The 17,419-nt window shown below is 40.7% G+C and overlaps 1 protein-coding gene across 6 annotated transcripts in view; it reads left to right on the top strand.

Moving 5' to 3' along the window:
* Window positions 1–16,249, top strand: part of LOC115360241 (CUGBP Elav-like family member 2) — a 32,107-nt gene extending 15,858 nt beyond the window's left edge. For 3 of the 6 annotated variants that reach the window (XR_003928319.1, XR_003928321.1, XR_003928322.1), the window contains exons 6-14: window positions 958–1,037; window positions 2,253–2,414; window positions 3,824–3,887; window positions 5,280–5,414; window positions 6,071–6,202; window positions 6,784–6,960; window positions 8,020–8,163; window positions 11,355–11,535; window positions 12,500–16,249. Coding sequence is in view for 1 of the 6 variants with exons in the window: in XM_030052991.1 (XP_029908851.1) it covers window positions 958–1,037; window positions 2,253–2,414; window positions 3,824–3,887; window positions 5,280–5,414; window positions 6,071–6,202; window positions 6,784–6,960; window positions 8,020–8,163; window positions 11,355–11,482 (1,022 nt within the window). In the remaining 5 variants the exon portion in view is untranslated. Of the gene's footprint in view, window positions 1–957; window positions 1,038–2,252; window positions 2,415–3,823; window positions 3,888–5,279; window positions 5,415–6,070; window positions 6,203–6,783; window positions 6,961–8,019; window positions 8,164–11,354 lie in introns of all 6 variants that reach the window. The other 3 variants (XR_003928320.1, XR_003928323.1, XM_030052991.1) reach the window with 3 other exon arrangements.
* The last annotated feature ends 1,170 nt before the right edge of the window (window positions 16,250–17,419 follow it).

The following is a 17,419-nucleotide window of genomic DNA, read 5'->3' as shown; positions in this document are numbered from 1 at the left end:
TCACCACCTTCGGCATAGCCCAATACACATTCTCATCAAGTATTTATACCCCCCACCCCTCCACCCCCCTCCCACACACACACACACACACACACACACACACACACACACACACACACACACACTCAAGTGCTATTCACCTCCAATTGCGCCCACTTCCCATTCCACCCCCATAGTCTATCCTCCCGTTACAGTGACACTCACCTCCACATCTCGGAGTGAAGGGCCACTGCACTTTCTGTCCAGAACAATGGACCGTTGCCTTGGCAACCGCTGGCTGCTGGTGTTCGTGGGCTCAGCTGGCAGGCAGCTCAGCTCGGCTCAGCTCGGCTCAGCTCAGCTCCTCCTTTACCGCCTCCTCCATTACACTCCACAAAGGCTGGAATTAGCCTGCCGCCACATCTCCTATGTAGCTTATCTGTGTCGCATAAGACCCCGGAGATAGCAGTCAGCGCAGGATTCATGTGCTGATGTACACAATAAAAAAAAAAAAATCATAATGGAGATGAACTGTCGACGCAGACTCCCAACAACGAGTTTGTGTTCCTCTAACTGCAATTTGAGACAGACCCCACACCCCGTAGTATTTGTTTAATTTATAAATCTGTGTACTTGAGTCCACTCAAAGCCTTTCAGTGTGTATTTATGTGTGCGTTGTATGTGTACATAATCACGTTGACTGTTTCCACCATGAACACCACATATGCAAGCCTCTCTGGGTGGTGATTTAATCTGTCGATCACTGTGCTCATGTGACATGTGTTACTGTTCTCCTCGTTGTGTTCTTTCTCCATGTGCTAACCAGTGACGGTGGTTCGTGTGCTTGGGAGTTGCCATTCTCTGTACAATGTGTTTTTTTTGGGGTTCATAACGAGTTGTCCAAACCTTTTGTCTTGTTTTGTTTCTTCTTGTCCCTCCCTCCCTCCTCTCCCCTCTCCTATTGTTCCCCCCCTACAGGCTGTGCGTTTGTCACATTTGCTACCAGGGCAATGGCACAGAATGCAATCAAAACCATGCATCACTCTCAGACTATGGAGGTACTGTACCCCTTAGCACCTATTTCTCATCCCCCCCCTCCCCCTCATACATTCTGCTGCCCCCTTGTGTTGGAAAGATTGAGACCCTTGCTGAGCAGAAGGCATCCATTCATCACAGAGCATGAGTCATTTCCAAAGCCACTCTTGCTAATTACAAAATTACATTGTCATCTGCAAAATAATTGAATAAAACTTGAAGCATTGCCTCTTACATAGCAGCTGAATCGAGAGCTAACAGGACAATGATGAGAATTGCGTTCATCTCTTATTTTAGGCTGAACTAAATGCATCTCATTTATTGATTCAGATAACTCACTGCAGAGCCTAGCCATCTCAGGCTTCCATAATAAATATATATTTTGGACCACAGGGAAAACAGACCACTCCATCAAATATAGGTTAACAAAGAATTAGCCCAGACTGGCGCAGTTGCCCTATTTGATATCTTCAAAACTGGGTCCATGTCCTAGCGTATTCAGTGGAGTCTGAGGAAGTGGAGCAGCAGTAATTTGACAGCTAGCAGGTCAGAGGCTCCCCAGTGAAGCATCCGACCAAGTCTAATTAGGACCCCAACCAAACATAACACTCATTTTCCCAGATTAAAAGCAGGCCCCAGCGGTGGTGCCACCTATCCCCCCTCCATATCATTACCTCCCCAGTTCCCAGCTGCCATGGGAGTTGCTGCTGGTGCAGAAGCCATTTTCCCTGTCCAGCCTGGTCCCTGTCTGGCTCTCAACTCACAAAACACTCAACACCGCATGTCCGTCTGTCTGAACAATATGTGGCTGTCTGTTTGTTAGGTTGTGTGCTGTGTGTTTTTTTCGTTCAAATATCTGTTTATTGTTAACGTCTGCTGACATATCCTTGTTTGAATGTGTCTGTGTTTTGTCTCCATCTCGCGTCTGCCTGTTTGTGGACTCGATTCAGATCCTCCAAGTGCTAAAGAGACTCACTGTCTGCAGCATTGTCCTGTGCTCCGTTTGGAATGTGGCCTGGCTTAGTTATGCATGACAGCTGTCCTCTGTGTGTTAGCTTTGATATGAATGCAACAGACATTAAAAAACACTTTGTCTTGAGGCATAGATTATTATACCCCTCTTAAAAACAATCCCCTGCAATGACTGCGTCCTAGCATTGGTAATAAATGTGGCTGTGCTTTGTGTGTGTGTGTGCTACTGAACAGGTCTAACTTCTCTTCCTCCCTCCGTGCTCCAGGGCTGTTCCTCCCCCATGGTGGTGAAGTTTGCCGACACACAGAGAGATAAGGAGCAGCGGCGCCTGCAACAGCAGCTAGCTCAGCAAATTCAGCAGCTCAACAGCGCCTCCACCTGGGGCAGTCTGGCTGGCCTGGGGGCTCTCACACCGCAGTACCTGGCTGTGAGTGTTAGCCACACATTAACCCCCGACTGAGCTGCATAATTTCTCATGTATAATCATACGTTGCAGTTTTAGTTTCCATAATTAACTGTCATACTGTGTTGACAATATGTTAACATTTGAACGTTGAATATCATGTTGAAAGCCCTCATATTGTCATATCAAATGCCTGTTCACAATGACTGCTTTTCAGAGTTGAGATAAGGATATGTGCATGAGATGTATTCTCAAAATTGTGTAGGATACCTTTTTCCATGCACCTAAGGTCTCATTCAACATCTTCTCAGCTGTTACACATAGAAGGTTTTTCCAAACAGCCTTGTTTTTGATCAGGCTTGTATTCTGTACCCACTATTAATTGAACAGCCTTGTTGTACTTGGCTTGACTGAAGCTGTGTTCCATATAGCTGGCCTCAAGTCATCTCCCATCTGTAGCATTGATTTGCTTGTTATAGGCTTAATGAATGAACAATCATGCCAGTCTATATAATGTGCTAATTAATTAAAGGCTATAATATAGTTGTAATATGGCACAGGTTTGTGGCCTATTTCATCTACACTATACCTCTACCTTTAGTCCTATTGAATTTTAAGTGTCTTGATATCGAAGGTAAGTGCTGTGAGAGCAGCAGTCGACAAAAAATTGGCAATCCTCTTGACAGGTGCATGAGATGGGTAGTTCAACTTTTCTTCCCTGCACCACCCCAATTTAAAGATATTGGCCAGCATGGCATGAGTTAGAGTGGAAGTATCTTGCATAGTTTTTGGCTGTGCGACTTGCTCGTGCCAACTCTGAGTCAAAGCCACAGAGCGCTGCAGATTTAAAATATGAGCGTAGACATCGAAGTTGAGCACTACATATCACTGGCAAAAGAAGTTAATAACTTAGTACTTGGTCTTGAAGCAGTGGATAGTGACAACTCATACGCTGGAATTTCTTCACTTTAAACATCAGTTAAGGATGGAGAAACCCTAACAGGGAAACAGATAACCGAGTGTGAACACCAAATAGCAGTTTCAGTGTCCAAAAATGAATAATTATCATTTGAACATATTTTAATACCAAACCAGCTAGCAGCAAAGAACCAGGATACTATTCCAAAATTTTTACTCAGTTTTGTTGTACCTCACAGTAAAACACAATAAATATAATGACTGCTGGAATGCTAAGCTTGATGCAGCATCCTGTCTTCGTCCTCTCGCTGGGACACATGTCTACAGTAGGAACACTGTACAACGATTGTCTGTAATTCTGTTCCCACATTGATTGAGAATAATAATTGTGTTTCTGACCTGAGGCAAAATAATTTAGATTATCAATTTCGCTATAATTGTGTACCCCTTATCACCTTGACAATTTTCTTGTCCTCTTTGATCCCAGAACTAATTTCTCTTTCTGTCCTCGGCAGTTGCTCCAGCAGGCTACTTCTACCAGTAACCAGAGCAGTTTCAGTGGAATCCAGAGGCTAGGAGGTGAGTTAATCCTTTCAGTTGTCAAGACAGCTGTCTTTACATCATCCTTCACAAACGAGTGAAGCAACACTTTCATGTAAACAACCTTGTCACTCACTGCTCTGCACCCACATGATTTTACTACTCCCAAATCACATTACTCTTTCATTTGATCATGGGCACATTAATCAGTGGTGCTATTCTAGGCCTTTGCAGCTTGCAGAGGACAAACACATAGCACGTCAGCACAATTACCAAATCACTTATTTTAATGAGGTAGATGAGGATTTTAACTTGTGATGGAAAAAAAAAGTGCCATCACTTAAAGAAACTGAAATCCCAGAGCTGCTTTATAATGGCACTTTTTTAGATGAAACATTTTTTTAATGTTAAAATGGAGTCTTTTCAAAGAGGTTTTGCATGATTGGATCCGATGTATCACTCCTTGTCCCAGTCATTAATTTACTCTCATGCATTTGCGTGATTTAGGTCTCTCTTGTGGTCTTTGTATAATAAATATAGGCACATTATTAAAACTCAAATCCATCCAGTATCACTTAACGTTAAAATTTAGAATAGTAGAAAGTAAATATTTAGAATATCAGAAAGCAAGTAAAATTGGTAATGTATAACAGTAAGACACCACACAGAATGAACTATTGCAAGTTAATACAGAACAGACAGCAGACAAACATTCAGGCCTATAAAATGAAGAAATGTGGGGATGAGTGTTGCGGAGCAGAACCAGTTGTAACTGCACAGCAAGACACGTTCACCAAGCATTCATTGCTAAGGGCAGTTTGTTTGACATTTGCGTGATATTGCTCTCAAATCAGAAATCTTACTCAGAAAAGCGTATTATTTTCTACAATAGAGCCGTGTATTTATTCAAAGATGTTGTTTGAGGTTGTACCGCAGTGGTTCACAGTTATTTAATCTAAGTTGCATTTCAGCTTGCTGTGAGAACTGAACACTCTGTATGCGTCCTGTCAGGAACAGTGTGTTGCAGCTTAATTCCACCTGTGCGAAGTCATACACACAGGTGGAAGTTCACAGCAGTTTGTTCTTCGAAGAGTTTTGTTCAAACTTTCGGGGGAAATGATGGCTAATACACATACCACCATCAAACCAGTGGCTTTTTTTTTTCCATTGCGGTCATACTTTTGATCTCCAGACACCAGCGAACATGTGAATGTGAAGCCTAAAATATATTGTGAAAATGATGCATCATGTCCAAACACCCTAGTACAGAATGGGTAGAAACTGAATGTGTGTGTCTTAAGTGATGGCACGACCTCATGCGCACAGCCCATCCCAAACCGTAAAAGTTCTCTTGTTCTGAGAATTAGAAAAGAATGTTTACTGCAAAGATGCAAGTTCTTGGATTCTAGTGTTAATCTGTTCCCTCTTCAGGTGTGAATCCTCTGCAGCTGCAGAACCTGGCCACGTTAGCAGCTGCAGCAGCTGCAGCCCAGAACTCTACCACCCCATCCTCCACTAACCCCCTGTCTGCAAATGGTGGAGCCCTGGGAGCTCTGGCCAGTCCAGGTAATATACCATTAAGATGGCGCAGTACACCTTGTACACCTTCAGCCTGCAGTACGGATCAAACTCCGAACTCTGCATCGTGGTTATTTTCATTTATTTAAGTTACTTATTTAAGGTTGATGTTCTGAATATTTTAATGTCATTTTGTTTCTGTTGCCCAATTTAACCTATGCCTTTGTCTTTTTGATTTGTATTTTTCTTTTCTTCAGTGTTTATGAGTTCAGTTAAACTAAGACTGAATCTAAATTCTCCATTAGCTATAGAAGACCACATTTAGCCTTCCTGTAGCCATTGTAATACCTACCGATCACTCTGCAAGTCTGTCCCGTTCAATGATTGCCTAACGGCCCCAGGCCATCCCTCATTTATTTTATGGGAGTTAATCACCCTCATAAAAATTTTCATGAGAACCCCCCATTCCCCTTTAATCTGTGTAAATATACATTGGCTCCATCTGTCTGACTTGAGCATATTGCTACTGCAGTAATGACCCCTCCTCGTTAAGAGACAGATTTTTAACTACGCCCTGACTGTTGTGTCATCCTCATGACTGTAATTTGCAGTGAAGATGCCAAATGTTTAGAGCGAAATGGACAGTTTTGAACATGAGCTAGTCACCCTTTGGTAACCTGCATGTCTTTTGTTGTGCTCCCCAGCAGCTGGTGCAACAGCAGGGTCCAGCGCAGGTCCTGCGATGAACACCCTGGCATCTCTGGGGACCTTGCAGGGTCTCACCGGGACCTCTGTGGGCCTCAACAACCTTAACGCTCTCACCGGCAGCATCAGTGGTAAAGAATCTCCTCCTGAATAGCTAATAGCTGCAAAAATAGTTTCACCCACATACTGTTGTTAGCAGTAGACACTAACTTCAGTTGTGGGATAATACCTGTAATTTGTGTAGATCATTAAATAGTCATAAATTTAAGTCTTAAGCCTATCACTGAGGCATTGACACTTACCTGCTGGGAATATGCCTTTTGTAGATCAGATCAAGTCAGTGTTATACTTAGCTATTGTACTTACCTTATCCTTGTACTTATCTACTGTGGAAAGTCAGTGCCACGTGCTATCCTAAAGGAAGCTGTTATAATATCAATTCATAGAATCATCTAGTTAATATTCAACCAACCTAAAATTTACCCTTTTCTCTGTACCAAATATAAGACACTGACCTGAAATGCTTCTTCAAATTTTAAAAAAAGATACTTTATTTAATATCAGTCTTAAATTTAATTAAAAATTTGTTAACATGCATTAACTTTTAATACCTGTAGATGCCATGTTTTAACTACGTGGCACGCATCCTTTACAGTTTACAGAGAACAGTTATGGGTTACGAGTGTCTGACCAATCCATTTCCTTTTCTCAGGTATGGGGGCCATGAATGGAGGCCTGGGAGCCTCTATGGCCAACGGGTCCGGGGCCAGCTCCATGGATGCCCTGACTCAGGCCTACTCAGGGATGCAGCAGTACACAGCCTCCGCCCTGCCCTCCCTCTATGGCCAATCTCTCCTGCAGCAGAGTGCCGCTGGCAGCCAGAAGGAAGGTGAGAGGACTGTCCAGACAACAATGCACTCAGGTCTCACAGACCATGTTCTCTCGTGCTTGTAATCTGACATTGCATTAAGATTTTCTGAATAAACGTTACTAGAGCCCAAGCCCTAAAGCTTATACTGGAAGCTGAAAGCCTGATATTTTTTTCTTCTTTTTTACATTTTTTTTCTTTCCCTTTTTTTTTTTTTTTTTTTTTACATCAGTAGGCCATAGAGGCCTGCTGTGTTTAATCACATGCACAGATGATATCAGCACTATACAAAACAGTTAGAAAGCATTATCAGTGTTACGTAGTGTCAGTTTTGGCCCTTTTCCACTAGCACCTACTTGGCTCGACTCAGTTCGAGTCTACTTGGTTTGTAAGGTTTTCCATTAGGTGGTGGTACCTGGTACCAGGTACTATTTTAGTACCTACTTGGCCGGGGTTCCAAGCAAGCTGAGTCGAGCTGAAAATGTGACGTAAACGGAGTGCAGGCCACTGATTGGACAGGGAGTGACGACACATGAGAGCGACTCCTTCACGAAAACCAAACCCAGCATTTAAAAAAAAAAAAAAAAAAACGGCAACAAGTGACCGTGTGCATTGATCATCACTGAAGTTGCCAAAGTTGGAAAATGGCAAGCAAACTGGTACCGTGGTCAAATGAAGAGGTGGAGACTTTTCTGTGCTTGGTGGTGGGGCCGCCTTGCTATGACGACTCCACCCACGATGAGGTGGTACTCAGTTGTAATGGAAAACGACAGAAACTGAGTCGAGCCGAGTAGAGCCGAGTAGGTGTTAGTGGAAAAGCGCCATATGTGTCATTTCAAGTAATTTATTGAAGTAAGCCCGAGCCTAACTAATACTGTTAAAATGAGCCTGAAGTCTGGCCTGAACTTGTCAGAAGCTTCGGGTGCTGTCGGGCTCAGGCCAGGACACAGGGCTCTAAACATGACAGGACATTTCCACTGCTGGTACAGAACTTGGTGTTGTGTTGATGTGTCTAATAATTTTTTGTAGTCTAAGTTTGTCTCTTACATCTTTTTTCCATCTTTTCCCTAACTGGTACAGGGCCAGAGGGGGCCAACCTGTTCATCTACCACCTCCCCCAGGAGTTTGGGGACCAGGACATCCTGCAGATGTTCATGCCTTTTGGAAATGTGGTCTCTGCCAAAGTCTTTATTGACAAACAGACCAATCTGAGCAAGTGCTTTGGTATGTACATCTCTGTGACTCTCATCTGTATGACTTATTGAAATAATAATAATTTTTATTTGAATAACAGTTAACTGACAGCTGATTTTACCGAATGATTTTACAAAAAGGCAAATAAACAAAAATAGTATGATGGGAGATGAAAAAAAAAACAGCAAATATTAACACCTTCAGGTTCTAAAGGGCTCTTTATGGTGATTATGTCCTGCCATCATGGTAAAATCATTTCAAACAACTGACCTCAAGTGGCTTATTGCTTTTGTAAAACCCCACCATTTGAATGAAGAGACATATAATCGATAGGTAGGCCATTTTATTTTCATGCAATATCCACAAATAGCCCATAACCTTCCTCCAAGAAATGTAGTTGTTCAACAAAAACTGAGCTGTTGCCAAGCAACACGGTAGCAGATTATAACCAAGCCACCATAGTCTGTGCAGCTTGATTTAATGTTTGGGTTGATGGTTAACATTTTTCTGAACAATGATGTTAATAATAAAAGAATAAAAGGAGTGTTCAGCCATTGCACTTCTCTTTGTTGGCACTGTATAGGTGTCTGATTCGTCAAAGCAGAGCGCTCCACAGCCTACGCTCAGTGTGGTTAGGGCACAAAAAGATTGTATGGAAGATTCAGACTTGTGAGCAGTCACTGTTTTAGTTCCCTTGTTTCCAGGCCAGCCTCAGATAGTTTTATTCAGTGGTTTCTGTAAACTACTGTGCCCATTGCTTTGTAAATCTTTGACAACATTTAGAAAAGTTAAGTCTCTTAGATTCTCTGGTACACCAGGACAAAATGGACTTGGATATAATATCCTATATTGTGTGTAACACAAAAATGAAACTGTTTTGGAGGACTAAACATTTATTCCAGCTGCATTGTAAGGTTAGATTGTAGCCTCACTTTTTGCAGATAAACGTCACATTACAGCTGAAGGGGAAAAACAACATTGGTACATTGTAAACAACAGGAAACATCAGAACACCTAGCTAGCTTTGAAATGTCAATTTACCACACATAGTGTAATAACTCCTCAGTAGATGGAGGTAAGACCAGTAGATTGGGAGGCAGCAAGGACAGGTACTTCTCCAAAAAAACGATGGGACAGTGCATTTTCTGGCTTTTTGTACATTAACATCCTGTTTCTTTCATTCGGTTTCTTCATGGTTTGTAGTTGTTTTGTTAAATGCCAGCCTGGCTATACTTCAGGCCGCTCTCCTCCTTACAGATGACAAATGATTCAGGGTCCAGCTGGTGGCTGCCTTCTTTAGCTTTTTCCATGTGTAGCTGAATGTCAAACCACACTTTATTCACAAGACCGCTCAGCGTGTTAGGACGCACCGTCTGCTTGGTTTTCAGAAAGTCGGCCTCAGTTAAGGTTACCAGTGAACTCAATATTTTTCAGAAGACACCAGGAGAGACAAAGTGGAGGGTCATTAATGTACCTGTTCAACCTAAGTGTTATTCTAAATATGCATGGTTTACCCCATTCATACAGATTGCATAAAACTGTTTTTGCTCATCTTTTGTCACTGTGTTAAAATCTGCTGCCTTTTTTTTGTCTGCACACCAACTGTGAAAACGTCATTCGGCCCACATAATCTGTTTAACGGTCCCAATTGCATTCCTCAACGTCTCCAACTTTCCAGGTTCTTTCTCATTAATTTCAGTTATGTCTTCAAGACATTTTCTTTGCCTCCTCTTTTGTCTAACTCTTTAAACCATTTGTCAGTGCACAGATCTAAGTTTAGATGTTTGAGACGATGTCCTCTCCCAGTATTTGTCGGCGGTGCTAAATCAAATTTAAATTTCTGAAACTGAGACTATTCTTTCTTGTCCTGAGACCTGTGTTGTTGGCTACCTTTTTCCCTTTGGGTAGTCTGAATCTAAATTGAGTTGACCATTTTCCTAGTGTAGTCCAGGTATGAGTTTCCCATGGAATTTTTGAATAGTTCTGAGCCTGGCTTAGCCAATCATAAACAAGGACCAGGTGTACTCATTTTATAGCATGTTGTCATGGTGGCAGCTGTCTATAGGCTTTCTTGCGAACTGGAGACCAACACATGATGGATGCTTAATGCTCACACCAGATCATCTACTCTGTAGATGGTTAGGTTTTGGAGCACTTTGCTGCATGAATTTGCATATTATAGGGAAAAGTGTATTTTCCTTAAACTATTAGAAATCTTTAATGCTTTGATAATTGATGGCAATACCATTCATGTGTTATGTGAAGACAAGTGTGTTCACATACATGTATGTGCATTGATGTCCCTGCGTTACTTTTATGCCATAGTGTAAACAACACTTAGCTTCATGGACTTGACTGGGGAATAAATACAGAAGGCTAAACTCCGAATCCGGCTGGCAAATTGCCTTAGGTAAATTGCCAGGTAACTTGTAGCTCATCAGGCTCTAAAAGACACAACGTGCATTTGGTTAAACTGCCGACTGACTCAAAATAACAAAAGATGTGAACTATTTTGATTCATCAGGACCGAGGCAAATGGAGAAATAGCCTATATGGAGACTACAGGAGGACTTAAGACAGAAATCCATGGACAAAAGAATGGCTTGACATGATATAAAAATATATATTTACTGGTGCAAACTACTCATTAGGATGATCATTTGAAAATAGTTTTACAAAACCATGTTTGTGTTTCAGCTAAAATGTCCAGGCACTTTGAACTGTAACATCCAAGCAGAAGGGCTGCAGTTAAACTTCTAAACTCTGTGATAACGCAGAAACTTGAGGACAGCATCTCCTTAGCGTTGAATAAACATGTCTGCAGTGAGCAACTCAAAGAATATCAAAACACAACTCTGAACTTGGCTGCTAGTTGATCAAGAAAATCAGAAATAACACAAATAGTACTAACTACTGTAATTGTAATTGGCCCAACAATGTTTACATTTTGTTAAAGCTATAATCAATTACTATTTTGAATTTACTTTTTTGAATTCACCCCTCTATCAATCCCAGAATGCAACACACTGTTTATGTTGTGACATAAAAGTAAACCAAGGCAATTAACTTAATGAATGACAACACTGGCATAATTGTTACTACTTAATATATGATTCTGGAAAGATAATAGCAGTTCGTGTAATACACAGATTGGACAAGTGAAAATAACTGCTGGTGCTGTGTTGTTGTGTAACTCCTTTCCTCTCCTTGTTTTTGTCCAGGGTTTGTCAGCTATGACAATCCGGTGTCAGCGCAAGCGGCCATCCAGGCCATGAACGGTTTCCAGATCGGCATGAAGAGGCTGAAGGTTCAGCTGAAGCGCTCCAAGAATGACAGCAAACCCTACTGATCTTAGCCCCGGGGCCTCCCCCCCTCCCCAGCTCTCATGCTAGCACTGCTAGGGTAAGTTCACCCTCCAGCTAAGGTCACCACAGCAGAGACTCACTGGGCGGGGGGACAGGGGGGGCTTGTCTTCACCCACGCCCACCACTGGAGGGAGACTCATCCTATTCCTAAAAATGTTGCAATGTTTTCTTTTCCATATTCTACTGTATCCCATTACTGCGGTTTCATCATGTAATTTGAAGCGTATGAAATGTTTTTAATTTATATGATTATTTATGACTATCACTGGAGTCAGTGTTTTGCTGGAGGTATTTTGTCATTGTGATGAGGAGAGCGTAGGTGTATATCTGTACCATTTCATCGCCTTCGGGTCAAGCTAAGACAGGTTGACTAAGGATCAGTTGTTGTCTGAAAGGGCTGAAGCCAGTCCAAGTAGACCCCGAGCCCAGAGCTTCAGCCTTTGTTGGGCCTTTCACATGTAGTCTGTCGCGTTCATTTGTTTGTCCCCTCTAATATGTGAAAATCTTTTGCACTCTACCTTTCAGTCTTTACTATCATCTCTCTCTCTCTATCTCTCTCTCATTGTCTCTCACTATCTAAGCCATGTTAAGCTAGGCTACCTCTCTTTTTCTCTATTAACAACCTCTTCCAGTCATTCCATCCATCCTCCAAGTCTCCTACAAAGGGGCTGGCTCAAGATGGATCTCTTTGGGTGCCAAGTATACTGTTTGTGCATGTTGGAGTCTCTGCCATACATCTGGTGGTGTCACTTTCTTAAATCCTTTATTGTTTTGTGTGTCAGGGGGACAAATGTTTCCCTACTGTCCTTATGTGGTGATTGGCATTGTTTTTGTTGGTTGTGCCTCATGGCTAAAGGTTCTTTGTGCTGTGGCCCTAACTTTCTCTCTTCTTTCTCTTTTGTCTCTCTCTCTCTCTCTATCTCTCTCTCCCTCCCTCTCTCTCTCTCTCTCTCCCTCCCTCTCTCTCTCTCTCTTCCTTCCATGTTTTTCTTCCTTTTTAGAACAAATCTCCATGCCTGTTTGCTCATCATTAGCCTAGCATGTCTTCATGGTGTTGAAAGCCAAGCCAAACTCCTGGCCTCATCATCCCACCATTGTCTGTGATGTCTCTCTAAGCTCGCCTGACCAATACCTGGCCACCCACTGACCCTTGACCTTAGCTCAACCTGATTTTTCTGCATGTATATTCCTTTTTTTGTTGTTTTTCTGTATAAAAATGTGACAGGTGGGAGAGAGGTCAAGCAAATCAATGTGAAAACTTACCTACACTCAATTGATTTAAGAGACTTTTTTGCAAATGTTTTAAAGCCTGTGGGATTTCACTTTTTTATTTTTAATTTTGCTTGTTTTTTTATGTTGCTTTCTTTTTACCTCTCTCAGAAAAGTTCACTTGAAAGTTGAATACAGGGATTGGCACACAGCTGTGCTATTTGGTGCCATTAGCAATATGTTGGCTTCTAAAAAAAAAAAAAAAAAAAATGCTATAGACCACCTTCCAACACTTTTGAAAGTCTGATCAGTAAAACCCCTCAGTGCTCTGTAATGGTTTCTACATTTTGCGGGCAGTGTAAAGATTTTCACCGAGGCTGTTAAAGAAAAAAATATTCATTTACAAAAATATTCAGTATATTTACTTTTCTTTCTTTTTGGAAATATTGATGGCACAATAAGGTACATTTACTCTGTTTAGAGAAATGACTACCTACATGAGTCAACTTTTTTAGAACTGATTCACAAATAGACAATCTGTGGTTTAAATGCACACTTAGATTACCTATATTTTATACCATTGAATCTATAGAAGTTTAACTAACAGAAACCCAGGCAAACTTTGGGTTTTTTGTAGATTATGTTGTAATGTCATCTATGTCGGGGGGGGCGTGGGTTACTTCAGTGTATTACGTTTTTAAAGAGGACTAAAATCAGCCTGCTCGATCTGCATGGCCTTTTAAGGGTCGTTTCTAGCAAAGTAAATGCATAAGTCAAAATTTCCTCTACATTAACTGTAATTTCATCTTCTGGAAGGAAAAAAGTACTTTCTTTTCAAGTATCATTTCTAAGGTCGCATCTTGAGTATATAGGCTCATCTTTGTTTTTCTGCATTTAAAAAAACAAGTTTAACTTAGTGTTAAATTTCTACGGTACGTCTTGTTGAATTTTGGTGAATTTCTTGTTAATGATTTGGTTAATGGATGTTTCACTTTGGTTTAGTATGGATGCCTCATTGAAAGATAATGATTTACAATGTCTTTTAATAGCATAGATGCCAGACAATGTTTTGTTTTGTTTCTTTTCTTTTTTTTTTTTTTTTTTTATTAAGTGCCCATGTGTCAAACTCTGTTTTAAATTCACACAATATTCTTTCCTTGTGATAGGACCCGGTTTTCTTTACACACAAACATGCACATGTACACACACCCCAGACACATACACACCACGGGACGCAAAAAAAAAAAAAAAAAAAAAAAAACACTTTTTGTGGTTACAAATGTGGGAGCCCCTGAAGAAGAGATCACGTGGACACGACACACAACGCTGTGGGTCTCTGCACATTTTGTACACACACTCACATGTCTTCTTTGCCGATTTAAATTCTTTTTAAGTGACTTCCGACATGTTTTAGTCATGTTATACCCAGCACAGCACATGATACTGCTAAATCCACCACAACCGTGTTGGTTTACAAATACATTCCATTTTTTCAGCACAAGGTTTACACTATGTTTTATACGGGCGGGGGGGGATTTTATGTCTGTTATACTGCACGTTAAGACAACCCTGGTTAATTACAGCTGCACCACATCACCCCCAAAGAAGGTTTCCCAAAAATTGTGCACCTAATGGCGCTAAAGAGTTGTCAACTCAGGGTTTGTTTTTTTTGTTTGTTTTTTTTTTTGTTTGTTTGTTTTTTTTTGCTTTTTTTTTTTGTTGTTGTTTATTTTTTTTTTGTGTGTGTTATGACATCACACAAGGGATTTAAGACACAAAATGCACAATTGTTACCATCTGATATGTTTCGGTTTGAATTTTTCATTCTCCAATTGCGTACAAATTCCAAAACGGTACCAAATTTGAAAAAGTGCTTGAGGGAGTATTGTTTTTGTTAGGGAAAAAGTCAAAGCACAATTATAAGAAATATTTGCTTTTTTTGCAGAATGTTGTATGTGTGATATCACAAATTGTCAAGGTACCACAAATTTCACTTTTTAATAATATGGGCATGTGCTTTTTGCAGTGTGTTTTTTCTATCCAAATGCAATACAATATTCAAAGTGCCATATACGTCTAGAAACTGCCTACACATCCTATTAGGCCTTGGTTAGAGATTGCTGCAGTTCGCCTTTTTGTCTATTTATGCCAGTGTCATGAAAGCTCTTGTCACCTGCTCATGTTTTTTACCCCCCACTCTGTGTGTTGAGTTATTGGTAAAAATGTGTATTGTGATGTACTGAATTTGAACAAAATTGGTTTAAACATCCTGTAGATAAACAATAAAATTCCCTAAACATTTGAAGGTTAAACCTCGTTGTTAGTGAGTGTAAAAGGCATGTACTGTAACACTTTGCGATACAAGCCACATTTTGTACAACAAATTGAGGATGAGGAAAGCTGGTGAATTAGAATAAAAAAGGTATCGACTGCAGCTCGAGTAAAAAGACAACTCGAGTGCCATGTCAATCAGACGATTCAGCGTAAAATTATAGATTTGTTACGTTTGCAGCTCTGTAGCTCTATACAGTGTATGGTGGGTTGTTACAATGAATGAATAAAAGCACAATGTACAGTACACACCGGTCCGAATAGGAACTTGACTCACTTCAGGGGCTTCCATCACAAATCCCGTTCAATTGTACGATCATAACAATCACTTTCTTCTCTTTTTTTTTTCTTATTCTGAAGTGCTATTTTTGACAGTGTGGTAGCTTTGCATCTCTAGATATTGTCTTGGTCCCGAAAACAAAAAAGAAAAAGAAAAATCTTTATCCTGTGTTATTTTTCCTTGTCTGATAATCGATAGGACTTTGTTCATGTTTCACCAATAATTTGATAGATGTTTGTGTTGTCTTGATGAAAGCCAAAGTGGGTGCATCTTGATGTGATCTGTATACATACAGTAGTTTTCTGTTTACCAACTTTTTGAACTGGGTGGGATTTGAAGAAAAAAAAAAAGAAAAAAACAAAACAAAATGACAAACAGGCTTTCCAATTTCTACAACTGGTTGTTCATATGTATTTTGTACCAGTGAAGCTTTTTATATTGGAAATTAAAGAAAAAAAATCTATATTGGAAAAAAAAATTGTCTGGCCTCTCAATGTGGCCTCGCCTTGACTAGGTCTCGAGTCTGGCCTGTTGGTGGTGTCAAGCAATTTTTGGTCACTAGTTTTTGTCTCTAAAAGATGCCTGATTTTATTTACTTGGATCTCTACATGTTCCTCACTTCGTTATTCAGTTTCATTTCGGGGGGGTTGGGATCCTCTAAATTGTGGTAAGTTTCATGTTAGTATTTGTGCTGTCCACATAGTTTAATGGTCATCGAGGTTTAGACAACTTGTGTGGATAATTGTCTTAGTTGAGCAGTTAAAACTATCTGTTGTTTAGTTTCAGCCTTGCTTTTTACCTGTGTAGAGTTTTTCTGTTTTCCCATAGCGGAGTGTGTAGCCAAAAGACTCTGTGTTCTTTTTTGGTCAATGTTTGTTCATGTGTGGTGTGTTTCTTTGCCTCTGTCTCCAAATTAAACCATTTCCCCTAATATTGATTGTGTCTTTGTGTGTTGTGTAGTCCTGGTGCCTGTCCAGTGTTGTAAAGACATTTACAAACCCCTTTCCCCTTCCTCCCTCCCCCAGTGTGTCGTGTCTCGCTAACTTGTTTCTCTCCATTGTGCTTCTCTTTGCTTATTATTTTCAAGCAGTAACAGACACAGGAAGAAGTAGGTATATTAATGGTCTAATATATACTACAACTGTCCTTGTGTCTGATAGGGTGGGTGGGTGTGTTTCTATGGAGGGTCCCATGGTGAATACTGGCTGTTCCAAAGCCATCCCACAGGTTTGTCTGCAGAGCTGCATGATGGGATGTATCTCCACACAAACAAACATCACAGAATAAAAGTTACTCCTGTCAAGTTCAATTAGTTCTGATGGTTGACAAATAATAGAAAAAAAAAACAAAAACAAAATAAAGCGTCTTAGGTGTTGGCTATTTTCCAAGTCTATGGCAATCTACTGGAGGAGTGAACACCATTCCTCCAAAAGGTATTTGGTGTTTTGATGATGCTTAACACACTGGTCCAAAATCTCCCATTGGTGTTTGACTCGGTTAGGATCCGAGGGGTACATTCCACAAAGCAAAAATGTCACTGAATATCCTCTGAAGTTCTGTCTTTTATTAGCAACCATCGTCAGCAATGACTGGATCATTATCCTGGACAAAACATTCAACCCCCCCCCTCTTTTTTTTTTTTTTTTTTACAGATTCAAATCAGTTTATAACCAGGATATAGCATCATCTTTTTCCACCATTATCTGGCTGACCTTCTAATCGTGGTTTGTGGAACACCCTCCTGGTGCCTGTGAAGGCCACAGCAAATGATTTACATAATTTTCATCCTCATCAAAACCATTCAATGAGCCCTTGTGCTCATGTGACCACGTGACTTTTTTCCACATCTCTGTAGACCAGTGCTACTCTCAAATGTGCATTTGTCTTTGTAATGAGGGCTTTATACTCTGCAACCCTGCTATAGTAACACTCTCTATGCACAAGGTCTTTTGGAAGAATGGTGTTCATCCCTCCAGTAGCTTTCCACAGACTTGGAGAATCTATGCCAAGGAGCACTGAAGCTGTTCTGGCAGCCCATGGAGGCCCAACACCTTATTAAGACACTTTTCCTTTTTTGTTTTGTTGTTTTGTGTTTCTTTTA

The sequence above is a fragment of the Myripristis murdjan genome, chromosome 6, assembly GCF_902150065.1.
Source record: "Myripristis murdjan chromosome 6, fMyrMur1.1, whole genome shotgun sequence".
In the NCBI taxonomy this organism is placed as follows: Eukaryota; Metazoa; Chordata; class Actinopteri; order Holocentriformes; family Holocentridae; genus Myripristis; species Myripristis murdjan.
Note: the sequence above shows the minus strand (reverse complement) of the source record. Positions and strands in the feature narration are given on the sequence as shown.